Source organism: Drosophila elegans, unplaced genomic scaffold (assembly GCF_018152505.1).
Source record: "Drosophila elegans isolate 14027-0461.03 unplaced genomic scaffold, ASM1815250v1 contig_476, whole genome shotgun sequence".
NCBI lineage: Eukaryota > Metazoa > Arthropoda > Insecta > Diptera > Drosophilidae > Drosophila > Drosophila elegans.
The window spans coordinates 16693207-16711289 of NW_024545863.1; the positions used below are offsets into that span (position 1 = coordinate 16693207).

At 43.8% G+C, this 18083-nt stretch overlaps 1 protein-coding gene across 2 annotated transcripts in view; it reads right to left on the reverse strand.

Moving 5' to 3' along the window:
- LOC108135772 (serine-rich adhesin for platelets) overlaps positions 1–18083 on the reverse strand; it is a 40227-nt gene that overhangs the window by 10268 nt on the left and 11876 nt on the right. For both annotated transcript variants that reach the window (XM_017256626.2, XM_017256628.2), the window contains exons 2-3: positions 3549–3916; positions 446–777 (exon numbers count right to left, since the gene is read on the reverse strand). In XM_017256626.2, coding sequence (XP_017112115.1) covers positions 446–777; positions 3549–3916 — 700 coding nt within the window. The remainder of the gene's footprint in view (positions 1–445; positions 778–3548; positions 3917–18083) is intronic.

Consider the following 18083-nt stretch of genomic DNA (forward strand, 5'->3'; position numbering starts at 1 on the left):
AAAAATGTATAGCAATAACAAACAACGATTTTAATAGCTATTCTTTTTTGTGCGTCATGAAACAGAAAAACAAACAATAGTTGCCGCGAAATTTGCATAAAAAACGCATTAAAATCGTGTTGAAAATAAAAGAAAAAAGTTAGGAAAGTTGCAGTCGTCCCAAAACTGTAAGCTTAGCACAGTTAGTCTCAAACTGTTGGGAATTTACTTAACGGAACTATGAACAATTTAAATTGAACAAGTAAAAGACAAAAAAGTTATTTAGTAGGTAAAAAAATTTTAAATAGAGTATTACGAACTGCAAACTCTGCTTAGTATCAAAAATTAAAACGAAATACATATTTCGAACTATAGATTTACATCCAAAAAGAGTCTCTTGACTTTAGAAATAAGTACAGGTCATCAAAATGATTATTCCCTAATTAAAGGCATTTAGAGTACTCACTTTAAGGCAATCTGTTTGGTTTGTTCCTCTGGTGAAGGCAAGCGATGGTTCAAAGGCACATCTTTATTGATATCGTTCGGGATGAGGGCCTGCGGATGGTGGTTGTGCCGGGAGCTGTCCGCCGCCTGGCTGAGGTTCTGGGAATAGATGGCGTCGACGGCGTCGGCGGAGAGGACGGACGGAGAGAGGGCTGGCGTCAGGATGCCGTTCTCGCCGATGACCAGCGAGGTGCTCACCGAGGTGTCCACGTGGTGCATGCAATCCGGCGTGACGGTGACATCACCCAGCGCCTCGCTGGATGTCCATTTCCGCAGATCCTCGATGGCAGCGGGCTGAAATGAAAGCATAAAGAGGAAAAAAAGAGTTAAAACGTCGCCTTAATTAAGCATTTGGCATGCAAAAATATGGTTTTATGTTCCGCGTATGTATGTTTGCTTCATATTCGGGCGGACAGGTCCTTAATTAGCCGCGTAGCAGAGCCGCCTGTCACGAATATCCCTTTATGAGAAATGTACGCTGCCACTTTGTGCTGTGTTTGCGCAAACATTCTCTATGCTTTCCGCAAATTGGGACAAGTCACGCGATTTTTAAATCTTCCGAAATGTAACACGCGTTCTACAGTGTGTTAGAAAAAAGCAAAATCAATCAGCCTAATTAAAAACAATAAAGGCAAAAAGCGTAGTGCTTTCCGTAAAAGGGCCATACTCTAACTGCTCTGGTTTAGTTTAAAATCAAGGTTCAGACTTTTTCTAGCTTGGCTACACAGGAAAAATTCGTATCCCTTAAAAACGCTCAGAAAACATAAGGAATTCAAAATATCTGTTTTGGATTAAATAAGCTTTTTAGATTTCTACACAAAATATCTGTTTTGGATTAAATAAGCTTTTTAGATTTCTACACAAATAAATCCAATTCCTATCAATAGAAATCAAAATATAAATTGAAGGGTAAATTTAAAAACTCATGTTCTTTTCTCTGCTTTGAAAAACATTCCCCAGACTCGAATTGTCTGCTGGTCTTAAGTGAATTACGCGCATAAAGAAAAAAGCGCAATCGTTTCATTTGATTTTGGGTTCGACTGTTCGAATCAATTGTAACAATTGAAAAATAACTGCGGAAGTGGGGGACTCACATTGTTCCCCAGCTCAGCAGTTTTCCATCCCCCGTTTGCCCGTGAAAAGTCCTCCCACACCACCGAAAATCTACATAAAAAGACACTTGAGCTAGATTTCCAATGGCCAAAGTGAGGCAGTTCGGACCATAAAGAAATGCCTGAATCCGACAATGAGTCTGAGTCTAAGTCTGAGTCTGGGCTTTTCTCCTTTCTTTGGGTAGCAGCAGCCAAATTCTTTTCCGCTCAATGGCTGGAGCGGAGAAAATGTGGCCAACTTTTAACGATAAAATATTTGCACATAAATGTCGAGCCGTATATAATAATGCAATTTAAGTGCCGTCAAGACGGCAACAGCAAAAGCCGGAGCAACAGCAACAAAAGCGACAGCCACCCAAATGGGCCATCTTGAAGATAGTTGCTGCCGTAACCAATAAACCGCAGAGCGCTAATGGCCAGGCCGTCGTCGTCTTTGACTCTGGACCCAGGTCTGGATCGCTTTGGGAATCTTTCCTTCTTTTGGGGTGTATCGGAGCGGAAGACTGAGGCCAACTAACGTCAAACGCAATGCGAAAAGGATTAAAAGTCATTTTATTAAGAAGCAGTCGACAGAATGGAGCTATAGTCGGATGGCACTGGCAAAAGGCAAAAAAAAAAAAAAAAAACAGAGGAGAGTTGGCGACAGTCGACAGTAGACAGTCGACCGGGATTGACAACCGGCGTTGTTTTTGCCAAAACAAGTTTGGCAACCTATTGAACAGGGATCCGAGTTGTTGTCGTCGTCGCGGCGATGTTGCTGCTGGAGTTGCTGCTCGTTGCCATTGGCATCCTCGTCTGCAGATATTGGCCATTGGCTGTTTGTCTTTGCACAGCTTATCTAATGGCCCGGCTAAAAGATAAACAAGAGACGACGGCGACGACAGAGACACAGGCACAGACGGAGTCGAAGACCAAATGGGAGGACTGCAAAGCGCGTTTGCACAAATTAACTGCAATTTTCTGATATGAGCTCACAGAACTGGCAACATGCAGGGCAAACCAAATGAAAAGTCGCTGATTTTTCAATTTAATTGGCTTAGAGCTAAAACACTTTGCGCGATAGATAAACTTTTGCAAATGAGTGGAAGCATTAATATATATGATTAACATTGCAGATAATGTAAAAATTCTGTGTAAGTGTCAAGGGTAATTTTAAAAATCAAAGTTAAGACTGTGTTTAACATTAAAACATATATTTTTATCCCAGGTTCAGCTTGATATTAATGAAATATTAACTTTAAAGTTTTGAAGTGGGATTCGGTGCCTAGAAAGTTTAACTTTTGTGACCCAAAATCAGCCAAAAAGTTCGCCTAGCAACCTTTTCTCCCCGAAACTTACAGAGTGCCTCTAACATTATCCAATTAAGATTGCCTAATAAAACTGTCAAGATTCATTGGATATATTCAACCCAAATGCAGTCTGCAAAGTCTTCCCGAAGCCACAATGGCGTGGGACGCCAGTTGAGCAATTAAAACGAGTCAACTAACTCGAAATGATTTGCTGCTCCGCTGATGGAGTCATGCCATGAGCTGCTCCTCGTTAGCCATTAGCAAACTTCAGATAGGCGATGGATGATGGAGTTGTGTGTGGTCTCTGTTTGCTTTAGCCCGTTCCCGTTGCCATTGCCCATGCCTTCACCATCATCATCAGCACCAAAGAGCCATGACAAAGATTGGGCGGCTTTGTGGAGCAGATCGCGGGGACGACAGTTGGCCGGCGAAAAGGGGATTTCGGAGGCAAACCAGCTGGTGAATGGAAGGAAGTGGCTGCCTCACAGACCACACACACGAGGTCGTCGTAGTTTGTGGTCTGGTCTGGTTTTTTTTTGGGCGGCCCGACCGTTCCACAAATGTATTATTTATGCATGGTGCATATCTGCAGGCCGAGCACCTCTAACGGTTGCCAGTGGCTTGGAAACCAGTTAACCCGGAAAAACAGTAAGTAAGTACTTACCAAACGGATCTCGATCTCGGCATCGATGCGCGTGCGCAGCTTGCGGTTGGCATTTCCAAACTCCGACACGCACAGCAGTTGATCCTCCGCTCCCGCGGACCCATTGAGCTGCAGGACTTCGTGGTCGCTGGACACAACCTCGCCGTTGAAGGAGATGGAGCGGGACGGGATCAGCGACTGGGAGTGGGCCAGCGAGGCGAGGGCCACCGCCGTGGCTCCGGCGGCCACCGGCAGCTCCTTACCAGCCTCCGTGTAGAGCTGGCGGACGCTCAGCGGTCGGGTGTCGCCGGTGAAGAGTTCTTGCTGGAATGACTTGTCCGTCTCGAAGTGCTGCTTGCGCTGTGCAAAGGTGAGCAGGTCGCTTTCAGCTGAAAATTCAAGAAAATTAGAAATTAGATTTTCTTTAAAAAATATATTATTAGATATGCATAGTTAAATCAAGTATTAAATTATAATATATAGTATTTTACTCTATTACTGTCTGTAGTGTGTATCTAAAATGCAAGGATTTGCCTTATAGCGAAGAGTGTGTTTTAAGAAAGTATTAAAATCCTTTTAATCAGACTATCAAGAGCTCTCATTAAAGAAAATAACTTATAGCCACTCAAATAAACTCCCGTATTTCAACAAAAATGTTAAGAATAAACAAAATTATTGTTTCATCTTTAAGCGGCAGTTAACCTGCAAATCAAAATGGTATTTCTATCTTGCAATGGCTATCTTTATTGAATTCTCATATGTATTTCTTTCATCCTAATAGCGAGTTAAGTTCAGAGTTGTGTACCGGCCATCGTGGCCCAAGTGCAAGTAATCTGTTTTCAATAATCCACGACGAGATCCGAGGCGGCTTTCATCTCTTGTTACTTTATTCCAGCATCGATCACTATCATCAGCAGCAGATAATCAAAGAGCTTTTCATGTAATCTAATAGAAACAGCATGCCCGCCCAGCTACGTGTCTGCTCCAGTTTGCTCCTCCACTGGGTTTTCCCCCGGGAAAATGGCCCAGCCCATTCCCAATCCACCCATCAATTCAGTTTCAATTTAGCCCACATGGCGATCGTTCCTCTGCCGATTTTGCAGTCTGTAAACAAAGGAAGCCAGGCCGCAAATAAATCAACGCAAAAATTAATAGAGTGGAAAAATCGCCACAGAGCAAGGACACGGCATGAAAAAAGAATCTGAATTATCGTTACGAGAAAAAATGAATGCCATGAAAAATTGTAATTAACTTTAATAACCCAGCCACATGCCATGGTGCTGGGCAGCTCCTGCAACTTGCATATTTAATTCTCATGACAGTGGTGGCCAGTTGGTGGCAGCGCGCGGGGAGTGGCGACCGTTTGTCTTTCTGGCTGTCTGCACTTTTTGCATTTAATAGGCCGCCATGTGGACTCGGTCGGTAATGAAAACAAAGCCCGGGGAGCAGCAACTACCAGGAAGCAACTACCAGTAGAAGAAGCAGCCACTCGTAGATTAACAAGCCCAGAGCGAAGACACTTGACATGGCCATGGAAACTGGGATGGAGCAGGAATTGGAATGGGAGTGGCAATGGAGACCCAGTCGGAGACGGAGATGGAGATGGAGACAAGGCTGGACCGCTGCCAGGCACTGGAGATGGGTTAGAGAAACGACGGCAACCTAGCGCTAAATTCAGGCAATTTTATGGCAACGGGGCCGCATTTTGACGTTCAGTGCGCCACTGGAAGACGCATGGTTCTGGGACAGAAAGCAATGCCAAAGGCCCCAGCCTCTTTCCCCATTAGCCAGAGCCATTTCAAGTGCGCAGACATTGGCACGCACAGAATCCACACTGACCCCTGCGCCCTGGAAATAGCTGAGCCAGAAATAAAAGCCTCTCAAAATAAACAAACTCCTCTGCACTGGCTGTTAATTTCGGCCAAATGCGAAATTCAATTAAGCGTGCTCAGGTGCCAAGGGGCTGCCTTTGCCCAAACGGAAGCTGACAGCAGTCGTCGTCGTCGTCGTCGTCGCCGTCGCCGGAAATGGCAAATTAACTTGGCAAAAATTATTTTTCCTCAAAATATAACTGCAGGGCCAGGGGGAGGATGGGGCGGCAAACGAAGGAGGCGTCGTCACGTCTGGGTGACGACCATGGCCATGTCATACCATTGCACATTATTTATGAGTCATGTACAAGAATGTCTCTGCACATACGCTTATGTACACAAAGGCTTGGCTTGACTTGGCCAGATTGCAATCGTAGCGCTCCGAGATTGCCACAAGTCCCGTCTGGAGATTGCCTTAAACTATTTCCACACTGCCAGGACTGAGATCATAGCCTGGCCAAAACCACAATCTTGGTAATACAAGGCATGGAGCCTCTATATGGCTATTATACACTTTTATGGCTATTTAGCCGTTATCCAACGACAATTGTCAAACATGTTTGAAGTGATTTGTGGTCTAATTGGAACAAGTCGCTTAGTAGATACTCTTAACGGTGATGAAAAGTATGCTCTATCCTATAAATATATATCATTAAAAGCTGCAACATATATTGTACCTACTTCATTGCTTTAAAATAAGTCAAAAATTAAAATAAGTTTAAAATATTAAATGTTTAGTATAATTGAAGTTTTGATGCCTCATCTTCTTTTGTTAGAAATGGCATGAATACACAAAGAATCGTATAACAATCATTTCAAAGGTTTTGCATAACTATCGAATAAGAGATTTATTTGTGTTGAACTCAAGCTTTGTTAGTCTGTTTTGCATACCCCAAAGAGATCATCCACATTGGGCTATCCGATTACCATGCCGTTTGTAACTTGGCGCCTGCCTTCTGTTGACATCCCTCGATTGTCATGTCAAAAGCGATGAAATTTATAGGAGGCCGCAAATCAAAGTCCCTCCATCCCGCAATGTAAGCCAACAGACGCGATGATGTGCACCAGATGGAAAACCAATAAGCCCAGAGCCAATATATCAAAAGTGCACTCGCCAAGGCCCAGGCACATTGACACGTATGAAACGCCATGCTCTGTGGCGGCAGATACTCCAACCGATGCGATGTGTGACTGTGGCAAAGCCGCAAATAAATGAGATTTGCACAAGATGTTGGCCCAGAGAACGATTGAGTGAAGGAGCAGCGCCAAACCAGCTGGTCCAATGTCGGTGCTGGCTCGTTTCAGAATTTGCCCCGGCCATAAATTGACACCGGGTTTGGTTGGGAGTTAAAGGAGGTGGTGGTGGTGGCGGTGGCGGTGGCGGTACGTGCAGCATAAATGCTGCGCCGGCACGTCGGCATCTACGACGGCTACGATGCTGTGTATCTCGCAGATACAATCTGTCATAGACTAACGCGTAGCATAGCATAATTTGCGCAAAACGAGTTCTAAGGGAGCGGAGTGGGCTAAAGCAGCGGTGGCTAGGTGGCTACGTGTACCAGCAGTCGATGGCGATAATGTCTTGGCAATAAATGATTTATAAGCCATCATGCACGGCGATTGCCGTTGCCGCCTTAATTACGCTGATTGCACCAGGTTAGAGGTCGTTGGCCTCGCTTTTCGTTCACTCAGTTTTTTGCTCAGCTCAGCTCTCTAGCTCCCCAGCCGAAAACAATTGCATCGAGAGGCAGCCGTTGGAGGAGACTCCTTCAATCAGTTGACTGCCACTGCCACTGCCGCTGCCCACTTTAATTTAATTATTTAAAGCGAAAACAATTGCAGGCGCAGCAAGGCAAATTAAAGACTGACTCTGCTGCCCTTGGCCCAGCGATTCTGGCTGACAGCCAGACAGACCAGACAGAACGTGGACATCCGAACTCCAGTCGAGCTGTGCGTAAGTGTCGTAATGGCATTTAAAGCAATTACGGGTCACATTTGGGTTCGGCCTCCAGGGGGGACAACGGGAAATGAAGGTCCTGCGACATCCGATGCGATAAAAACGAACGCCAAGTGATAAATTAATTATGTATAAAAAAAAGGAAGTCAAAGAGAAGATTGCGTTGGATTGCACAAGTGGGTAAATTGTGGGCTAAACGATGTTCAAGCGTTTTGATATAAACTGATAGTAAAGCTGACAGTAAAGCTAACCATAAAAAAAAACTAAAGCCATTTATGTTTATTTTTTAATCAGCATACTAACTTCTTAACTAAAGATGTTGGGATCCAAGTTCATTAAGCTTAAAAAAATATAGATACTTTAACTACGATACAATTGATAGGCCTGTAAAATAACAAAATGGCTGCACTTTGTTGGAAATTTTGGGGGACAACCATCAATCTAAGCTTGATCTTTACATATTACCAACAAAGATTCCTTTTAGCCTGCTTTTATGCAGCATAATGTAAATTTTTAGAATAACCTGCGTGGTTTATTTGTGAAAGAAGGCAAAGAAAAATATTATACATTTTTTTGAATGCTTAGCCCAGAGCGGCCGGAGTTTTAACCTCTGCCGAAAAAGCCATGCGCTTATCACCGACAATTTTCAGCATTCAGCTGCGGGATGATTTATGAGGAAAGATTTTGTCAGGTCGAGGAAAGCTTTAAGCCACCGGCAGCGGGAAATGTGTTGCACAAAAACTGCAAAATAAACAAATACATTTTGGAGAACACATAGCCATACGCAATGAGCATCGAGAGACGAGAGACGAGGAACGAGATGCTGATGTGGTAGTCACATGTGCTTTATGGCCAAAAGTTTTTGCTTTCGGATTTACTCGGTTGGGGTTGCTATTTTAGGTTGTATTTTAGCAAATTTTCAGCAACGCGAACAACAGAGCCACCGCCACATTTTGGGGCGCCACAAGCGCATAAATTGTAGAGCCAGCAACAACAGCTAGACAAATTTATGCAATGCCCTCGGGTGGTTAAGGGATGAGGGGCAGTGGTGTGAGGACACCGACGCTACCCCAAGCAATCAACGAGCAAATGTTGCACGTAATGCGACAGTAAAAATGTTGCAAGCCATCTAAAACAAAAAACAAAAAACGGAAAAAAAACAGCTAAACAAAACAAAGCGCTGCAGCGAAATGTTGACAGAAATGGCATATAAAATTGGTTTCGCTCGTTGCTCTTCCGACTGGAAATCTTATTAAACGGACTGCTAAGTCCCATATGCGTATCCCAGTCACTTCTGCGTTTTTTGGCGAAGACACAGGCGCCCCCGCACTTTCCCAGCTGCACTATTAAAGCTGATTTATGCCCTCCGCAACCTCTTAACCCCTCCCGTACCACACTATCAATGGAGAGCAGGCCGGCACACCCACGCGAACGCATTGCCAATAAAAATGGGCAAGTCACGTGATTCTGATTTGCCAAGCCCACAGTCATAAAAGGTCAATGTGGTTGGCAGCAGCTGAGGGTGAGGTGAGTGGATTGGTTTGGACTGGGAGAAAGTGAGTAAGCCGGGCCAGGACTAATGATCTGAATTATGTGCGAGGGTGAACTCTTTTCACTGGGTCCTCCCGATGACAGATAACGCACGATTCATTGGGCTTCAAGAGGATTAAAGATTAAAGTGATGTCGAATCCCGTGGCATGTCCTTTCCAGGCATATCAAAAATAGTTTCACGAAGTTATCAATGGTATATAAGCGGGCAAATAATCCCCAGCTTATGGGTAATCTTTGGCTGTTATAATCTGACTTAATAAGCTTGGTTATGATGTGTGCTTGTACTTTTAGCAAAGAATTACAAAAGCAAATGTCTGTTTTATAAAGTTTTTAAAATGTTTTCAAAAACACACAGGCACAGATTGGAAATTAGACTAATTACCTCAAAATATCATAAACAAAAAAGTTTTAAGCTACAATCAATAATAATATTGTTTGCATATGATTTGTGCTTTAAAATGATGGATGCGAAGTATTCGTTTGAATTGCAATACTCATGTTACAATCTATAAGTTTTTTTTTTTAACACAATTTCTTAGAAAGCAACTTAAACAACACTTTTGTCAACAGGCGATGATTCATTTTTAGATACAACCGAGCTAGTCCCTCCCCCACAAAACTATCGATGACGGCTTGCGACAATTTTAATTAAGTTCGCTTTTCTTTAGGCCATCGGATGGCCCGACAATTTGGCTTTTATTTAAATTAATTGACCCCAAGCACTTGTCGTGATAGCAATTAGCGTATTTTTTGTTTTCAGCCCGTTTTGCGCTCCAATTAATAAGACATCGAGTCGAGCTTTCGGCTTGATTAAGTAAGACTTGACTTCCGCCAGGGCTTAATTATGAAATGGCTGACTGAATGGGGCTGACTTCATGACTTCATGACTTTACGAGCATGTAAAGTAATTAAACGAATACGTAAAATTTGCTGCTAAACATTCGAGGGCCGCCCCCGCAGCCGAACTGCTGCTGTTTTGCCCCGAAGTCGTTCGATTTCAATCATGGACCGTGTCTATCAATCGATTTTACAGCCCCCGGGCGAACATAAAATGCAGCAGACCAGACTGGAAATTGAATGAAAAATGCATCTCACCAAATGCCGCTGTTCGCTGTTGGTTTTCCCAGTTGCAGTTGTTGTTGCGGCCAATAAATTTAAGTGACATGCGTTTTTCAGCGAGTACCCGCGGGATAAGTTTACTTAAAATTTCATCGTCTGTCTACGGGCGGTGAGGCAAAGAGGCCGCGATCAGCGCGACTGATATCATTAAGAGCTGCATCCTCATCGAGCGCCTTTTTCCCCGGTTTTCCTCCAACAACCCTGCGGAAGTGGAACCGCTCGGCTGCGGGGTGAAAACAAAAATAAATGCACCCAGCAGCAGCAGCTATTTTATTGAGTTTTGTGTCTAAAATTAAATTGAATGCCCAAAAATGTTGTTCATGTCCCCTTCTCACCAGATGTGTGTGCAAAGAAGATTTACTCGGAGAGTGGCCACCACTTTGGCAGGGATTTCCCTACCTCTCACTCTCCCACGCGGCGACATTTTCCGGCTTTCGGCTCCCTTTATATTTAACAGCTCATTTGCCTTGGCACCTTTTTTTATTTTTGGAGATTTGTGAGACTACGGAGCCTGCCATCTATGTGGTTTATTCAAATATTGTGCGATGTGCGAGCATAAAAAGTGGCGCAGCTGACGCGCGGGGATTATGGCCAATGTTTGACTTGAACTTGAAAACGGATAGGGAGGAAGTGAGAGGCAGCCATTGAGCGATGCGCCATATCCGGTTTAGGCCTAGGTCCTGGACCTATCCCATTTCCATTTCCAATTGCATTCCCTTTCCCAGATTCCCATGAACCAAACGCCAAGACGCTAAGTAAGTCGTTTTCTCTTTGTGTCTCCGTTTTTTTTTGTCTCTCCTCCTTTGTCTCAGATCTAGGAAAACAAATTGCCCGCCCCATGCCTCCCACCCTCCCACTCAATTGCCCCTGCCAGGGCAAATGGAAATGGTATGACAGCCAAAGCTGCGGCCATATAGCCCTGGGCCAGAGCAATTGAGTTAGCATTGAATACAATTGAAAGACACTCGATCCGGACCAGAGAGGCTGAGACCCAAAACGGGTTTCGCCATTTCGTGGAAGAGTCTTGAGTCTTGAGTCGAGTCGAGTCGAGTTCAGTCGAGGGCTCCTAAGTGCCCCCCGTTGAGGCATATGTACTGGTGTGGATGTGGCCGGGTAGTAAAGGTATCGATCAGTGCGGAATGCTCGGACCGATGGATGGATTCTTATTTGCTATTCATTGGAAACCGTGGAGGGGGGCAAAGGGCGATTTACATGTTGGTAAATACGTTTTGTTCCACTGCCAGCCTTGAACCACGGCTTTGAGCTGCACCAACAGTAGTTATAGCCATGATTGCATATATGTATGAAAGACGAGATAAATCTTAAGGCCTTTCGACTATCTTTGAACTGTGAATAAATGAAATTACCTCTGAATTTCATTGGGTCATTTAAAGTTTTTATGGAACTCAGGGTTGCTTCTTTGCTTATGACTTACTCAACTCTTAACACCTCTTTGTAATTAGTGGTAACATATGTTATAATTCTTTATTTTAATATTCACCCACCTAAAATGATTACTTGCAGACAAAGTGTCTGGCAGTTTATGCTATTAGCACTTTCCCAGGCATTTGTGCTTTGGTTGCTTTAATGGCTTCCATGCTAAGTTTATTATGCAGACCCATCTTCATCACCATAATGCTGGTTCAGCACTTCTGGTCTTTGTTTATCTTTGGAGAGGCTCGTCTTCCTGGTAACTAATCTAATCCACAGACAAGTCAGTTTGCTAATTGCCCTGAACGAGACGGCCTAATCAAAGTCAAGATATAAGGTTACCAACTCCGGCAATTGAAACATTACTCTAGCATTTGCTAGCATTTGCATCTGAATTTATGCGAGCTACAGCACCATAAATACTAATTAAATGCTTAGCCGAGACGGAGTGACATGGGCGGCCTGCCACTGTCCTGGAATTTCTATTATGCACCAGCACTTGGCCAGAAGTGGCCTAGTACCACCCGGCACACGGCACCCGGCATCCAACTCCCGATCCGCAGTCTTTGGAGTGTCTGGCACCCGGAGTTCAAGCGGGCGGCGTAATGCATTTTGCATTAACATTTTTTCACTCCAAGCCAGCCAGGAACAATGGTGAGAGCCTACAGGGACACTTTAGCCATGGCCAACAGTGTGTGCGAGTGCCAGGCAGTCTGACTTTCCAAGAGGAGGGGTGGGGGGCCCAAAGGGTATTAAATTCAGCCACGGCTTCTTCACAGTTTATTTTATTCGAAAAAGTTTTGCATTTTTTCTCTCCTGACACGTGCTAAAAGTTAAAAGACGAAACTTTGCAGCGACAACGCCCCGGAGTAGACAACAGGAAATGCTGCAAACATTTTGGCAACACTCTGGCCGCCGAGCTGCCTGTCAAAGGTGCGGACAAGGGAAGTCGGGCGGCTGAGAGCTAAAAACAAACAACAAGCCGGCGATGCAGAAAACGGAGGAAGAAACATTCCCCTAAAAAGCAAACGGCAGAAAAAGTGCCGGCGAGTGTTTCCCAGGCAGGTAGCAAACAGGATCTGAGGAGCGAGCAGAGTGTCCTTCGGCAAACACAGGCTACCCTCGAGTCCTGGGAACGTGCATTCCTGTGAATGAAGCCCAAGGCATTCCTCATTCCTCATTCCTCACTCATCATTCATTTCTCATATGGCTGATTTTTATGGTTTCCTGCGCGACCCCTTCAAGACGTTCCCAGTTCCCAGTTCGACCCCCGAACCGACATGAAGCCCTGAAGCCGCCGATTGAATTACACTCCTTTCGCATCCTTACGGTCATACAGTCTTACGGTCATACAATCTTACAGTCCAACGTTCCTCTTGCGTCAATGTCAACCCTTGAGGGCCTCGGGTAAATATTTGCATTTGCAAAGCGAGTGGGGCGGTAGGTGATAACCACGGCTACTGCACTGCCACTGAGGCTGCTAATTGCTGGGACAAACATCGAGATTGCTGGTGCAACATTCCCGTATCTCTGGCCGGGGCAAACACAAATTGCCCGACTGTCAACTGCCTTGTTGCACGAACGTTTTTAGAAAGTTTCCATGCTCTGGCTGAACTTCTGAACTTTGCGGCCGGAGGAGATATGATTCGGATGCCCGGGGCAGATCCGATGACTACGGCCTCTCAGGTGACAAAGCGCAGCAACGCAGCCACGCTAAGTCACTCCGATGAAGTTAGTCGAGCGTCTAACGAGGAAACCGCATCGGATCTAGTTACCCCCTCCCAGCGGCAATGTGCCAGTTTGCCAGTTGTATTTTTTTTTTGCCAGCTCCGCTTGGCTGGCAGCTGCTGCGGTTAATTAAACTCAGACTATCGGACGAAACCAAAGCGCGACATCGACAACAATTTGTTTATTAGAAAGTCTGCCGATGATGGGCCTTGGGGGAGGATGAGAGAGATACCAGAACAAGGACAAAGTGAAAGCCAGACAGCAAAGATCACAGATTAAAAAGAAAAATTGTTTTAAGGCCAACTTATGATCACACATTAAACATATATAGTTATAAACACAGTTTTAAACAATACGCAACGCTAAAGTCGAGTGCCCCGACTATAAGATGCCCGTTACTTTGCTAACCCATTTTAAAATAATAAATATGATTCTTAAATATGCCAGAAAACTAACAATAATGCTCATTAGTTCTAAAGTAATGGTCCGATTCGAGAAATTATTTTTTACGAGTAGTATGATAGATATTGACCGCTTGTTTAAATCCCAAATCTGTAGCTTTTATAGTTTCCGAGATCTCAACGTTTATACGGACAGACGAACCGACAGTTGGATTCGGCTAGATCGACTCGGCTATTAATCCTGATCTAGAATATACATACTTTATAGGGTCGAAAACGCTTTCTTCTCCTGCTACATACTTTTTAACAAATACAATATACTTTTACTCTATGAGTACTTTACTCAATGAGTAAAGAACAAAGAATTGTTATTTTTTTGTGACAAAAGTATAGCCTTTATAATCACTTTACTTTATCCCTGCAACTCTGTCTAAATTCTTGTTTAACCACTAGAATTTCTGATGGCCTGCATTCTTTTCCCACCTACGACACCCATTTCAATTTAAAGAATTTGCGAAAGTTGTTTTTCCGCTCCGTCGCCAAGCGAAGAGCTGTCCATGGAGAATAATGTCGAGATTGTGGCCGAGGACTCCTCCGCAGATGGCCGGGCGGCGATTAGCCGAATGTGGCTGGCAAGGTGTTGGCCGTTTGGGACCCCGGGCTATGAGCCTGGCCAAGTGAAAGGCAAAACGCTGCTCACGGTTTTAGCCCCCAAGATCGGCCATGTTATTTGTTTCGGAGCGACTGGATGGGGGTTCAAATTGTGTCAACTTTCCCAAATATTTGCCGGGAATGCGAATGCGACTCTGATTTGCATAGGAAAACTATGAGTCTAGTCAGGTCAGGCCAGGCCATGGCGCAAATGTTTATCGCTTGCCATTAAATGCAGACGACAATTTCGAGATAATCGGCAGACAGGGAAATAGCAACGGAGAGATACAGCTTCAATGGGTTGGAGGAGGAGGAGGCAGCCAGCAGGAAGCCACGAAGTGCTGACGATGTCTTCGTTCCCCAGGCGCATATCAAGTGCTAAAGATCTGCAATTTAAGGTGTCTGTTTAGGTGCGTTGACAGTCGAGATGGGCACGAGATGGCTGCCGCGAGGGATACACTGTGAAAAAGTTTTACAAATAGAATCATAGACAGTAAAGCAGCAAATGGGTTATAAGCTGTGACATGTAAAAATTATATTTTAGTTATACCCATTTTGGTATTTTAAACACAGTAATCCTTTATGTCAGAGAATGTAATGAAAGAAATTCTTTAAACCTGCTTAAGAATTAAAATTAAATATGCAACATAAGGTATTTTTCCTGTGTAAGGATACTAGTAGTGATTCCCGTTTAGCGCTAATCTCTTGCAGGCAGTCCCAAGCCTCCTCCTCCTGCTCTTCCTGCTTCAACTCCTTTTCCACGTCTGACTGCCGCACGAGTGTTGGGTCCTTGAGACACCACAAACTTGTGGCAAGCTCCGGTGAAGAGATGGGAGATGGGGACGCGTATGGGGCCAAGACAAACCTTTGTCTTTGACGCAGCGCTATCTCAAACATAATTATTGCCTCATTATGCGACGATGGTGTCGTTAATGTCTTCGGCACACAACGCATCCAATGGAAAGGCAAACAGCGCAGCGTTAATAATGAAATTGTAAATAAATTGTAAACATTTCGACTGCGCCAAGCGCAAATATTTGTCCCCAACTTGCTGGTAAGTATCTGTATCTGTTGTATATATAATCTTTGGCTTCGACACATACGTTTTCAATTTTATTTTTCTTTTTTGAGGTTTCGATGGGCCGCTCTCGGCTGTCAACGCTTTGACAATTTTCTTTTTCCCAGCGCTCGGACAGGAAATAAACAAACAGTAAACGACAGACAGAGCTGATAAAGCGCGAGTTCTACCGAAGCGCTTTTCACATAAAAATATTGAAAAATTCGAAATTAACCCGAAAATATCATAATGGCTTTTAAAATATCGTTCGCTGGGGAGCGATAAGGTCGGTTTGATGACTGCATTAGGCACGGTTTACTGTTGTTTACGGAATTGCCTGGTCATAAAAACGTGGCTCTGAAAACTCGATCCACGGATCCACGGCTGAAACCAGTTAGTGGAGTCGTAAATGATTTGTTCGCGTTTTATTATCACCTGTAACGATGACAAAATCAAATGCCGATCAAAGTGCCGATAAGGCCAGACCACACACATCATCGGACTTATCGTAAAGGTCACATGCGAGTGCGAGTGCTAGTTTGAGTTTGTCAACATAATCTTGAAAATAGATTGCAGATTGCCAAAGCAAATGGAATCAATGGGACAAAGCTCTCCAAAGGCCGATTGTCAACACATTCTCCGTAGAGAACTTTCCCAATGAAGAAATTAATTTTGATTTATTAGCCCAAACATGTCTACCAGCATGAGCTCATATATGGGAGGTAAATGAACATTTTCCTCAATTTTCTCCGCCATAAAAAGAGGAGAGAAACAGTTGCAATGCCCTCATCCCACTTTCCAGTTGTTCGCTTCAATTAATTATTTGTTGCATTGCGTTTTCATCGGATATTATGACATTTTTATGTCCCCCGGGGGGGGAGGGAGAATGGCTGGGTTGGGGACTTACTTATTGAAACATAAATTAGGCAACACATGTCCATAAAACATTTCGAGTCACTTGTCATATCAGCGAACTGCTCTCAAATTTACGACTTCTCCGCCACTTTGACACCAACAGGATACCATTTTAAATGGTCGACGAGGGAGTGTGGAATGACTGGACTATTGCCGATAAGGACACTTGAAACTGGCCCTTAATGTCGCATTTAATGGCTTTACCGCCCGTCCGCCACCAATACTAAATCAATTTTCAAGCGCATAAATCAGCTGAGATTGGAAAAAAATCAATAAAGAAACGGAAACCGAAAAAGAAATGCAGCAGATAAAATAAAGAATCTATTAGTAATAAAATAAACAGAGAGTGGACCATAAATTTTGTTTCAGCCCAAAGAGTAAACCCAAATGGAAAATGGAAATTAATACGACGAGATAATTAATGAAAATTAAGAGATTCCAGATTAATCCAGCTGAAAAAAAACCATTAAGTGTACGGGATATTACAAGGGATTAGTCTGAGGTTAAGGCAAACATTAACTAGGTCAATTGATGCCAATTATGTGTAGTTAAGCCAAATTGGAATGCTCCAAATCTGGGCATTTCTTTAGTAAATCCCTGGGCGCGCGCAATCATCAGTTTTCTTGAGCCCACAAAATCTCGAATTTCTCGTCTGGTTCCCCGTAGTTCACACGTTGCTGTTGAAATTCAACAAATCCATCATTTGCCATTGTGTCTGGTGGCATCAAAGAAAACATTTTCCCAGGGCGTTAGATAACTAAAGAAACAAATTTCCACCATGTTTCTGCTCTCTCCCGTTCGACTCGTTCCTATGTTTCCCAACAGTTTTTGCCGCCACATAAAAAGCAATTCATGCATCTTGAAGGCGGCTCACCCTTTGGCTCCCCTCCATTTCGGTTCTCGTAAATCAATGCCAACGAATCTTGGACGTATTCTGCTTCTCTTGCCGATCTCCAAATTGCCAATGGGCCTCGAACAGCGTCTCATAATAATTAAGAACAAATTCATTTACACTTTCAAATGCCGCGAAGGGAAGACCAAAGTTTCTGTTTTTTTGAGTGGAGCTTGTGTGTCGTTGCTCTTGACATGTTTTGAACGCAGGGAATTTATTTATTGTGGATCCGAAATGCATTTAGTATCGCACATAAAAAAGCGACAAACAAGCAGGCGGAACGGGGGCGGTCGCAGCAGCCCACAGATCGAATGGGAGTGTGCGAGGATCACACTGAGCCAAAATAAGACACTTAAATGTGATAATAAATTCAGGAATTACGATTTTGTAAGCACTGAGATTTATACCAATCACACAATCACAATATTGGACAAGAAATCACATGGTAGAATGGGAGAATAAAGAAGTGTTTTTTTTATTGAATATAATTTATATGAAACTAATTAACATTACGAAATCAGTGTTCTTTTCGTATTTTTTGTGGCATTAATTTAATATATATTCTTAATCGAACTTCTGCTTCCCTTTTTAAGTATTTTGCCATCGATTTAAACCCGAAAAACATTTTTTCTTTGTGCAGGGGTCCACGCAGATTGCCGCTGAAGCGCAACAACAGCTGTCGCGGCTTGTGGGGATTTCACTGGAGCACTTTTGATGCGGTAAGTTTATTGAACTCCGTCCCGCTCGCCCCCGTCCTCCCCTTTCACCCACGGCAATTGCAAAACAATGCAAACTCCCCTTCTCGTGTCGCAAAAATGGGTCAGCGGGCTCATTAAAATTGAAGCCGTGAACTTTCGCTGATCTCTGGCGTTCATTTATTGCCACAATTTGTTATGTTTGGACTGCTTAAGCAGCAATTCATTCGGCCTGACGGACCAACGAACGTTTTATGCCTTCATTAATGCAGCGCACGCATTCGCTG